A 12,285-nucleotide genomic window follows, 5' to 3' on the forward strand; every position below is an offset into this window, starting at 1 on the left:
GAATGTTGCAAAGTAATTCAGGACTTCAAGGACTTGCAAGCCCCATCATCTATGAACCTCATACATACTGGAGGGAGCTGTCCAGGGACCAAAAGAGAATCTGCACCAGCGCCGCAGGACTTCGGCCCTGCAGACGCGGGAGGAGAGTTGAGCGGTGCGGTATGACGGGGATGCTCTTTCATTGAGAATCAGGGAGAGTGAGCTCCCGGGACCGCAATGCCCTGGAAACGCAGTCGGACGCTGAGCCTCCGAAGTCCGGTAGCTGAACCAGAAACGCACCCACCACCGGTGAGACTGAAATCTTGCGTCTCTGCCAGCACCTTGGAGTCACAAGACAGGCATTTTGAGCGGACAGGATCTTAGAACGCGGGTCCCAGGCGGAGAGGGACACTATCGCTGTTGCTGGTGCTGAAACGCCATGGTTGCGGAGGGGAGGGGCCGCCTGTCCGCCCATCCCCACCCGCGACCACGTCCTAGGTACCGCGCAGCCACCGCCGCGGGAGCTGTCCAGTGCTGAACCCGGATGCGGCCCGGCCCGCGGGGCTAGACCCGAGCCTGCCGCACCCAGCCGACCCTGGACCGAGCTTCTGGGAGCGCTGACGCAGAACGCTGGGAAGGCGAGAAGCAGTGGACTCCACGCCGGGCATGGACCAGCAGAGACTGGACTCCTATCAATGGGGACCTAGCCGCGACTTCAATGAGCACGTCCTGCATAAGGTAAGAATCTCCTGCAGTCCCCTGCCCCCATCCCAACGCTGGGAGAGGGCGCCGTCAACAGTTCTCTCCGCTCCCCCGACTTGGCTTTGGGACTTAAAGAGAAACTAGCCGGTATCTGTGAGCCTGGAACGCTTTCTGTTTGATCCTCTTTACGGCTCAAAACACATATGCGTAAACACTGGGGGAGGGGCCGACGCCAGAAGCTCCGATTATCGGGAGCTCCGTTCAATTCTTTTAAATCACCTGTATCCTGTTCTCACTCGCTTCCTCCTGCCTCTCATCCATCTGCACTCCTGTGTCGCCTGAGCACCCTGGCCGTCCGTGACCCTTCTGGGAGGCTGTTTGCCCTCTCACCCCAACCGTGCCTCCCAAGCTCCAGCCCTGTCAGGTTTGGCCGTTGTGGTCAGAGACCTGAATTCTGGGGTGAAATTAGACATCAAAATGATCTACAGCAGAAACAAACTGTTATTATAAAATTAGACTGCCTTCTGGTTCCGGAAAGCTGCCCTCCAGCCTCGACTCGCTCAGAGCCTACCAAAAGTGTTTGCTTATTTCAAAGCTCTAACTCATCTCTTGCTTCCCTCTTTCAAATTTCTTATGCAACTCAAGTCTCAATAATGTAGGTTTCCTCTTGAAGTGCTTGTTGGGGAAAAGTAGCAACCTCTGTCTAGACAATTCTTTTAACCCAAAATCCATCACTTCAAAAGAATCAGAGCCTTGTACTCCCATAAGAAATCGTGGATTGCTCCCCATCCCTTGCGTTGCCCTGGTCATTGAGCCCTTAAATATCCTGCTGTGCTAATACCAATTTATCTGTTAGTCCCATGAAAAGTTGTACATGGTCCTATACTTGGAGATTATTTAAATCAAACTATCACTCTAAAAATTCCATGAATGCGGGGCACCTGGCTGGTTCCTTCAGAAAAGCATGTGACTCTTGATCTCAGGGTCCTGAGTTTGAGCCCCTTGTTGGGCATAGAGATTACTTAAATAAATAAATAAATTTTAAATAATAACAATTCCATGAATGCAAGCTCTTAAGTAACCCGATTCACCCTCTCCCCCTATTACACAGTTTATATTTGAGGAACTGAAAGTCCAGAAAGGGGAAGTGACTTGTCTAAGAAAACAAGGTAGTAAATGGCAGAGCTGGTACTAAAAGCCTGTAATTCTGACTCCAAGTCTAATACCTTTTTTCTCTCTACAAGGGTGGTCCACAGGCCAGCAACACTGACATTACCTGAGAGCTTGGTAAAAATGTGAGGGCACCTGGGTGTCACAGTCACTTAAGTAACCAACTTTCAGTTTCAGTTCAGGTCATAATGTCAAGGTCATGAAATGGAGCCCTGCATTGGGCTCTGCACTGAGCACGGAGTCTGCCTGAGAATTTCTTCCTCTGCTCCTCCTACTCACACACACACTCTCTCTCTGTGTGTGTCTTTAAAACAAGTAAATAAATCTTTATTTAAAAATGTGAAATCTAAGGCCCCACCCCGGACCTACTGAATCCGAATTTGTATTTTAAAACGATCCCTAGGGGCACCTGGATGGCTCAGTGGGTTAAGCCTCTGCCTTTAGCTCAGGTCATGATCTCAGGGTCCTGGGATCGAGCCCCGCATCGGGCTCTCTGCTCTGCAGGGAGCCTGCTTCCCCCTCTCTCTCTGCCTGCTGCTCTGCCTACTTGTGATCTCTCTCTCTGTGTCAAATAAATAAATAAAATCTTTAAGGAATAAAAATAAAGTAAAATAAAAATAAAATGATCCCTAGAACATAAATATGCACAATAAAATTTCAAATGCATGGGCTTGTGTCACACTGGCTAATTCTGACACAAATGAAGGAAAATCAAGTACTAAGAGAAGTGCGTTTGTAAATTTGAATAGTCTATGTGACTTCTCCCTCCAGGTCCCTAAATCCCCTAGGTATAAAAAAAAGAGAGAAATTCATAACAATTGCTCCAGCCAGGAAGTTTTAAAATGGTTGCAGTTTGAAGTGAACTAGAATAATATCTGTGTTCTTTGAGGTTGTGAATCTAGACCCAGTAGAAAGTGCATATAAGCAAAGGAATATAATTACAAATCAGTTACAAAAGCATCCTGGTAATTAGATATCTGGGTTTCTACAAGTTTAAGCTATCTTTTAAAGATGTAGATATTCGTTTTGGCACCTAAAGATTTGCAGGTCAAAGTTTTCAAATTATTGATAAGGGTGGTCTTTCCTACCTCAGTGACCCACATATGAAATACAGGATGTAGCCCACAAAACCTTCACTTCCTTTGAGTTTATTTATCACCAAATTGAGAAAGAGCCTGCTTTCAACAACTTCCGATATATTGAAGACAAGTGTCTCCTTACTGCTAGTGAATGCCGGGTTTCTTCAGTGTGGTTGTGAACATCTTGAGAGCAGAAGCTGGACTAAAACCTTCTGGGGTGCCCAACAGAGGAACATGTGTATAGAAAATTTTCTTTTTCATGTAATGTTGATCATCTCCTTTTAATATTATTTTATTATTGTGAATGACTTTTTCTTTAATTTTTTTAATTTATTTTCAGCGTAAATGTGAATGACTTTTTAATGTGATCCATCTAAGAACTTATATGTAAAAGGGTAGAGTGTCAATGTATTTGTATTATTTTTAAGTTTGCTATATAATAGAATCCAAGAAATTATTGTTGATTCACTTGAACATATTGGCCATGAGAAGTAGGACTCCCCTCCAACATTCACTGCTAGAAAGAATGATCTTTTAGATCAAGATTTTACTGAAGTATAACAAACACAAGAAAACCCCAAATCATATGTGCATACCCTTATTATTATCACAAAGTAAGGACCTCTGTGCAACCACTACCAAAATAAAGAGAGAGAATATTGCCAGCTTCCCAGGAAACCCCCACATACTCCTTTCCACACACTACCCCTGCTGGTTCCCAGAGGTTACGTTTATAGAGGAGGGAGTACCATTTAATATTTTGGTGGGGCTACCAGAGTTTTATGTAGACTAGTTTTAAGAACTTGCTAAGGATGAAACTTAGCTCTGTGGTGAGCTAATGCTCTATGGTGGTTAGAAACCCCAGGCTGGGAATCAGACAGAACCTGATATAACTTTGAATGACATCTATGAGCCTTATTTTCTTATCTATAAAATAAGAATAATATTATCTGGCTTATTGTCTTTTGAGGGAAGATGTTAGATAATATAATGTAAACATGTAGATGTAAATATATGTTTGTCTGATATATAGAAAGCATTTAATAAATGGTGGTTGTTATTAGGGCACATATCTCCATCTTCGGGGCAACTTCAATAGGTGTCACATTGAGTGTCACCTAAAATAATGAATTTTTGTGAGAAGCGCAGCAGCTCTATACACAGACACACATGCTTACACGCATCCATTCTTCACGGGCAAATCCCATGGGATTAAGCTCACACACCCACCATCAAGAATTCCATGTGAATATCCCAACTCTGATATCCTCAGTAGAATATTCCTTTCTCTGGGAGGTGAAGCATGGGACCCAATAACACCTCTCATTAAAATTCACTTATATGAAAAACGTATGACAAATATCCTCAGGATTGGATGGCATTGGCACTTTAGCTAGTCCCAAGAGTTAGAGGGTGACCCAGATGAGCCTGAGTAACTCTTAGCATATCCCTGGAGTGTGGGCTGGAAGCTGGGAACTGCTTGGAAACATTGAGTTCATCCATCACATGCTTGGAGTTTTTAAATAGAGCTGCTGTTGTTCTCACAAATCTGAATATTTGATGCAACTAAATAATTTAAAACATGTGAACAACCTTGCTGCTCTTTTGCTGAGAGAACTCATAGACCTCTCTTGCTACCAGTATAGTCTTGAGAGCCATCAAGGGCAATGGTGTGACCTGGAAGTTCAGGAACAGCCCACAGACTGAATTCTTGCGGTGCCAGGACCAGACCATAAACTCTAGGAAAAATGAGGCACAGAATTTTGCCCCAGATGCTAGTGAATCAGGACACAGAGACTTCAGTACAAGAGCTTACTTCCTAATTCACCACCAGCACTCTGATGCACACCCACATGCCACTGTTGTTCCAATAGGGACAAATAATTACTAAACCAAAGTCACTCTCCTCTGTAGCATCTCAGAAAGACCACTGACCAGGGGGCAAAAAAATGTGGCCTGTCCATCCATTCATTCAGGGCTTGGTCCTTGTTGAAAAAAATTGAATTATCAAGGTCTGTACTACAAGGGATTTCCATTCCCTCTGACTCTACTCTAACACCTCTTCTAGCCAAGTAAGGAAGGCTAGAGATCATCTCTAGTACCCCCTCTTAACTTGCACTGCTTCTTCACCTCCTCTGTCTACTGGTCATCCTGTGATTTCTGTACCTTTAAGTGGTACACACATCTTACCTGTTTATTCAGCAAACATGTATTGAGCATGCTCAAAGCGTAAGAAATTGTGCTGGGTATTATAGAGAACACACACACACACACACACACACACAAACTGTTCCCACTTTCAGTAAGCTTGTAGCTATAAGACATGCACATAAGTTGCTATAATACTGTGTAGACTCCCACATGTGCCCTCAGAAAGATACAGGAAGATACAGAGGGATAACCCAGGAAGAAAGGGTTACTTCTAACCTCAATTTGAAATGGCCTCTGATTAAGAGTTAATAGCTAAGAGAGCCAGAGTTCCACACACCCGCCAACCTTGCTCTCCCACTGGGCCATTGCCCACTGATCCTGGAGAAAGCTCTGGATTCAGCAGTATTTTACTTCCCTGACAGAAAACTTTACCAAGGATAGAGCCATCCTTGCAAAGGCCATACCCACTACTCTGTCTCCCTCTACCATTCTTTATCCCTTGGGAACTTTTTTTTTTTTCAATTAAACAATGTTCATGGAACACAAATGTGTGGTAAAAGAATCTAATTCCACAGGAAAACCTGTACTCCATAGGTGAAGAGATTTTACCTTCAAGTGAATTCATCATACCTCAATAAACCAGTTGTGGGGTTTTGTTTTTTGTTTTTTGTTTTTGAAGAAAACATATGGGGCACCTGGGTGGCTCAGATGGTTAAGTATCTGCCTTTGGCTCAGGTCTTCATCGTCAGGTCCTAGGGTCAACCCCCACACCGGGCGCCCAGCTCAGTGGGGAGTCTGCTTCTCCCTCTCGGTCTGTCTCTCCCCATCCTTGCGCTCTCTCCTTCTCTCTCCCTCTCTTAAATAAATAAATATAATCTTTAAAAAAAAGAAAGAAAGAAAGAAAAATATGTAAAACCAGAGTGAGAGCATGATCTCCAGGACTGCCAGATTTCCAACCTCAGCTCAGGAACAAGCGAAAAAAAACGAGGAAACACTAGCTGCCCACTGTCAAATGTTTCCATTTGCTTGTTTTCCTTTCTTGCTTGCTCTGGAGGCTTTCAGATAAATAAATGAAGTGTGTGTTACGTCACCGAGGATCTCAGGCCGTCTGGGACTCTTTTGACTGATCTGTGCGTCCTGCCCAGATCCCAGGGCAGGCAGCTGGCTTGGGGAGTGGTGCTGGTTGGTTCTCTTGGGTAACCTCAGCAGGAAATGAAGGTGACTCGGTGCGACATCCCAAAATCCGTTTCACAGATTCTTCAGGCTTTCCACCCCAAGCATTCGTCGCTCTAACTTGGGGTTCCTGGGTCTTTGGGGAGAAAATGTCCGAGACTCACTAGTGTTGGTCCCACTAGTGTTTCCTCCTATAAGCTGTTCTGGGGAGTGGCTTTGACTTCCTTCGTTTCAATGGCAGGAAACCCAGCTTTACTGGAAGTAAGCAGACAGTGGCAAGCCCCAGGCTGGGGAACTGTTAAATGGGAAATCTGAAGTGGCTCTAAACCTATCCCAGGATGCTCCTTGTTTCCAGCCTCCCCTTCCCAGGCAAGAGAAGCAGTCCCTGGAGATGGCAAGTGGGAATGGAGCTCACAGCTCCTTTGCCAACTCACAGAGCTCTCAGGCAATCCACTTCCCCAGCTGGGAGCAGCCCTGGACCGTCCTCCCACCCACCAACCAGGGGAGGTCTTCTGAGGCCAAGTGAGAGAGCTCCAAGCCAGCAGCAAACAACAGTTTTGGAAATGTTAACCCCTCACTGGCCCTACCAGTCAAAACCTCCCCAGACCTCACCCAGATCCTCAAGGCAGCAAGGTCCTATAATTGTTAAAACCGGCAGAGCTGGAGAATCCCCTAGCAGGGGCACCTGGGTGGCTCAGTGGGTTAAGCCTCTGCCTTTAGCTCAGGTCATGATCTCAGGGTCCTAGGACTGAGCTCCGCATCAGGCTCTCTGCTCCGCTGGGAGCCTGCTTCCTCCTCTCTCTCTGCCTGCCTCTCTGCCTGCTTATGCTCTGTCAAATAAATAAATAAATAAAATCTTTAAAAAAAAAAAAAAGTTCTAAAAAAAAGAATCCCCTAGCAGATGCTGGCTGTTGCACTGAACTTGATGCCAAACTCTGCTCCCTCCTTTCTTACTTGTGTTTCTGCTTATTAGCAGACGGTTTTGACCCATCCACATGAAGCTGTTATTTAATACTTTGTGCTTCTGCAAATGGCCTACTTTTTTTAAGATTTATTTATTTATTTGAGAGAGAGAGAGAGAGAGAGAGCGCGAGCAAGGGAGAAGCAGAGGGAGCAGGAGAATCTCAAGCAGATTCTGTGCTGAGTGCGGAGCCTGATACGGGGCTTAATCCCACCACCCTGAGATCATGTCCTGAGCTGAAACTGAGAGTTGGGTGCTTAACCAATTGAGCCACTCAGGCGCCCCTGGAATGGCATACATGTAGGTGTCTTGAAGCACTCGTCCTCTGCCCTTGGCTGACACACACACACACACACACCCCCACCCTCCTCTCACAAGCTATAAACAGCCAGTGATGATGATGCGTTCTTGGTCTATATCCCTCCTTATCTTTTGTTGTTAAGCGCCTTTTAAAGGCAAAGCAAACCTTTCTCTTCCTCTGCCTCCTCCTCCCTCTCTCATTTGAATTTTGCATCCACACCCCTCCCAGAAATCCTGCTTTCTAAAAAGCACATCTGCCCAGTCTGGGGGACCGTCAGGAACCCGTAGACCAGCTTCTTCCGGCCCTTCCCAACTTCTGACCCAGAAGCTCTTAACCTTGGAAAGGAATGGTGTTGCTGGTAGAGACTCAGCCCAAAGGAGGCAGAGCCCCTTTCAGCCCTTCAGGATGCTGCTTCCTCTGTGGGGGGCAGTCTGCACCCAGATTCTTCCCTGGCCCCCTTCTCAGGTTTTATTAGGTTGTGAACCGAGATGTATAAAATCATCTCTGTGCTATAATCTAGAGGGACCCATGAGACTAATAATTGTTAGTGATAAATGATAAAAATTAACACATGGTTCATCAGTGGAGGATTTTACAGTTTACAGAACACTTTAATATATGCTATGACACTTAACAATTACCACATGCTTTTTCCAGGAGATGTTATTATCAATTTCATATTATAAATAGGGAATAGAGTCCAGATAGAAAAAAAAATTAAGTTACTTGCTCAAGGTGACAGCAAGTAGGTATTGTGGGAATTTAAATAATAGCAGCAAACGCCTAAAAGCAGTTAAGTGCCAGGCACTGTTCTGAGCCCTTTACCACATCCAATCCTACAACAACCCTATTTTAATCTCATTTTAAAGATGTAAAGTCAACAAGGGGTCGCCTGGGTGGCTGAGTCAGTTAAGTGTCCGACTCTTTATTTCAGCTCAGGTCATGATCTCAGGGTCGTGAGATCCAACCCTGCATCGGGCTCTGTGCTCAATGCAGAGTCTGCTTGAGTTTTTCTCTCTCTCTCTCTAATAAATAAATAAAATCTTATAAAAAAGAAAAAAGATGAGTAAACAAGCCACAGAAACATTAAGAAACTTGCCTGAGGTCACCCAGCTCATAAGTGACAGAGCCCAGACTCCAACCCCAGGCAGCTGGAGATCCGACGGGGCAGGGTCAGGAGAAGGCCAAGAGCTTTGCCAAGGGGGTCACATGGCCATGGTGGGGTGGGGGTGGGGGGGGTCACAGCATCACATGTAGGGTGTCGACAGCAGCCCGGTGTGTAGCCCCCAGCTCTGTAGGACTGCCGCCTGGTTTTGTTCACTCACACAAGAGTAGATCTATCTCTCCAGGCACGCTTGTGTTAATCAAACTCGCAAGACTGATGCATTGCTCTAGATGCCAAACCACATTATAATCAGGGGATTGTTTGCTAAGCACGAAATCCAGAAAAAGAGAGACGTGGAGGATTCATTTGTCTGATGAAACCGGGCTGATGTGGTGTGATGTTTGGCTACATTATAAGCCCAGCTTGGATGTGCAACTCCTATAGCCGCCCCTTCTACCTCGGGGCCTCTCTACCCTGACTCCTGCCTCCCCAGCTGTACTTAACCTTAGTGTCAGTTCAAGGGAATATGTGGTTCTCTCCAGATTTCACTCCCTGCACCCCTTTGGGAGACAGTTGCCTTTGAGACTGAGAATGCCCAGGACTTGACCTGGTTGGGGGAGAGGAGGTGGGGAAGCTCCCTCTTCGGGAGCCTCGATCAGATGCACCGACATTTGTCATCTTGTATCTCTGTCTCCATTTCTCTCAATGCCCTTGTCAGGGCCTTAGGGATTTGGATTTCAAGGGAGAGAACCATGAGAGAAGAAAAAGGTGGTTAGGGCCATTTTCTCACATCCCACCACCACCCCATAACACATGCCCTCCTTGAAACTGGATGTTGCTGTTGAGAATCTTGAGAATGAATTCAGCCAACTTCTGCTGGGCACCATGTGCTTCTGAGGGCCTGGAACAGGGCCCATTCCCTGCCCAAAGGAACTGAATGTGACAGGCTGGGTAGGTCCCTGGGCTGGCATGTAGATGACTCAGGCCACATCTGACTTTAGGCCTAAATGACACATGAACTTCAGTGTCTAGAAAGACGACTTAAAGGTCATAGGAAGTGGTAAGTGGGCCCTTGGGAACCAGGTCAACTGTTTGCAGCTCCCTCAGGGCTACCAAGTTCTGAGTGCTGACTCAGGGACTGATCTGAAGGGCTGTAAAATCCACAGCTCCAGGAGAGGGTCCCAGCGCTGAAGGTCAGAATGACTCTGGGCCCCCAAGGTAGGAATTCCTTTAAGTCTGTGTCCAAGACAAGGAGGAACTCTCCAGTGGACTACTGAGAAGTGCCTGAAATAAAGAAATAAAGACTGATGACCCAGACTTGGCAGATTTGGATAAGTAGAAGCAAAACTGGCACCACCTCCCTGAACATCTTCAAAGGTCTGAAATGATGAATGTCCAAACCCAAAAATCCCAGGGTTCTGATCCCTGCAGATGACCGGTTGACCAAGGAAGAGACTCTTGGGAAAGACAAAGGCAAGGGGATAGGTGAGCTCTGCAGTCATGCCCTCAAGAACCCTCACTCCTCCACGCCCGAAAAGCCAGGTCTCCTCCAGACATCATAGTGCAGGACCACAAACACATGAGAGGACCACACAGAGTAGACCCTGACCACCACCTGTCTGGCTCACCCCCTGCTCTGTCCACTACCTACCCTGTCCACCCCTGCTCTGTCCATCCCCTGACTTGTCCACCCTGCCTTGTCTATCCCCTGTCCTGTCCAACCCCTGCCCTGTTCACCCTCTCCCCGCTCATTGATTTGCTTAGAGCAAGAGGCAGCTCATTAGCTAAAGAAGAGAAGGGACTTGGGTGTTGAAAAGACTAGGCTTCTCTCCTGGCTGTGGTCCTCGCCAACTGTACTTCCTTGGTCATTCCATTCAAACAGCGCTTTACAGTTTGCAGACACTTGCATATACGCAGGCTCCTCTGATTTCCACAGCACAGCGCAAGCAGCCCAGACATCACTGTTGCTTATAAAAGGGGAACTCTCATGGTCAGGACCCTTTTGGTTGTCAGTGACAAAACCCAAGTCAAACCATCTAAACCAAGAAAGAAAATTCATTGGCTCCTGTAACTGAGAAGCCTGGGGATGCTGTTCTGTTGGATCCAGGGATTCAAACAATGACATCTGTCTCTCTCTGTCTCTCAACATTCCTCCCTTTAACTCAGTGTTATACACAGGAAGGCCTCTCCTGAAGGAGTCACATGACTGCCAGCCGCCCCAGGTCACAGCCCCAGGGCTGGTAGTTTCCACTAAAGTCCTAGATCTAATGCTTATTGGACTGAAATGAGTCATGTGCCCACCCCTGGAGGAGAAGTCGGTCCCACCCAAGCCCTTCAGCCACAAGTGGAAGGGAGTGTTTTCCAAAGAAAATGAGGGTGTGTTAGCTGTAAGCTAGTCATGCAAAAACAAGAGGACCCCATGGTAATCCCAGGGGAAGCTGGGTCCTGATATAAATATATAGATATAGATATAGATAGATATAGATATAGATATATTTTAAATAGGCTCTCCTCCCGGTGTGGACCAAGACCTGGGCTGAGATCAAGAGTGGGTCACTGAACCGAGCCACCCAGGTGTCCCCTCCGTTGTTGGGGTTTTTTCCCCTTTTTTCAGTATTTTTAAATTTGAAGTGACTGAAAAAGTGACTGAAAAAGAACTGAACTTGTCACTCTCCCACTGGGCTAGTTGTGTCCCATACATGGTGTCACTTAAGACTGGATACCCAAACTTAGATAATTAATAGCCAGACTTAGGTAATGAGCTGATGTCACCCTATAAAGCTTATTGGGGCTGTGGAGCCAGGCCTCACCCTCTGGGTGGGAGTAGACTTTCCTATAGAGGAAACAGATGACCCAACTTTCAGCCACCCAGGAAGGAGGTCAATGTGGGGGCACTGGATGAGGACACAGGTTGGAACGAGAAGAAGCTCTTCCCCTGGTTTTGGGACCAAGTTCAGTTGGTGTGAAGACACCTGAATTTTTCCAGTGGGGGTAAGGCATGAGCATTCTACGGCAACATGAAGGCAGTGATAACCCAAGTAAGTCCAGCTTCGTGGTTGGACAGTCACCTTTGGTCTCCACCTTTGGAAGTGCCCTATGATTGTTTCAACACCATATTGTCACTGTCTTGGGATCTTCTCAATATTTTTGGACAAGGAGTCCCATGTTTTTATCTGGTGTAAGACCCCAAACTGTGTAACTGTTGCTGCTGTCAAATAAGCATCCTTAGAGGATCTGGGCACCTGGGTGGCTCATTGGGTTAGGGGTCCAACTCTTTTTTTTTATAATTTTTTTTAAATTTTATTTATTTGACAGAGAGAAACTAGGAAGAGAGGCAGACAGAGAGAGAGGATGAAGCAGGCTCCCTGCGGAGCAGAGAGCCCGATGCGGGGCTCGATCCCAGGACCCTGGGATCACGACCTGAGCCGAAGGCAGAGGCTTTAACCCACTAAGCCACCCAGGCGCCCCGGGGTCCAACTCTTGATTTCATCTCAGATCTCCATCTCAGGGCCATGAGTTCGAGCCTTGAGTTGGTTTCCATGCTGGGCATGGAGCCTACTTAAAAAAGGAAAAAGAACCCTTGTGGGATTCAAACCTAGGTCTGGACAGTAGTTCTGAGCTATTCTCTTGGGCACATTCCCTTCTTTTGATCTCACCCCAAGCC

The 12,285-nt window shown here is 46.5% G+C and overlaps 1 protein-coding gene across 2 annotated transcripts in view; it reads left to right on the forward strand.

The window, feature by feature from the left end:
- The first annotated feature begins 366 nt into the window (after nt 1-366).
- RAB37 (RAB37, member RAS oncogene family) overlaps nt 367-12,285 on the forward strand; it is a 57,974-nt gene continuing 46,055 nt past the window's right edge. The window contains exon 1 of one of the 2 annotated variants that reach the window (XM_032323018.1): nt 367-717. In XM_032323018.1, coding sequence (XP_032178909.1) covers nt 646-717 — 72 coding nt within the window. In that variant the 5' untranslated portion in view covers nt 367-645. The remainder of the gene's footprint in view (nt 718-12,285) is intronic. The other variant, XM_032323020.1, reaches the window with a different exon arrangement.

The sequence above is a fragment of the Mustela erminea genome, chromosome 18 (genome assembly GCF_009829155.1).
Source record: "Mustela erminea isolate mMusErm1 chromosome 18, mMusErm1.Pri, whole genome shotgun sequence".
Lineage (NCBI taxonomy): Eukaryota > Metazoa > Chordata > Mammalia > Carnivora > Mustelidae > Mustela > Mustela erminea.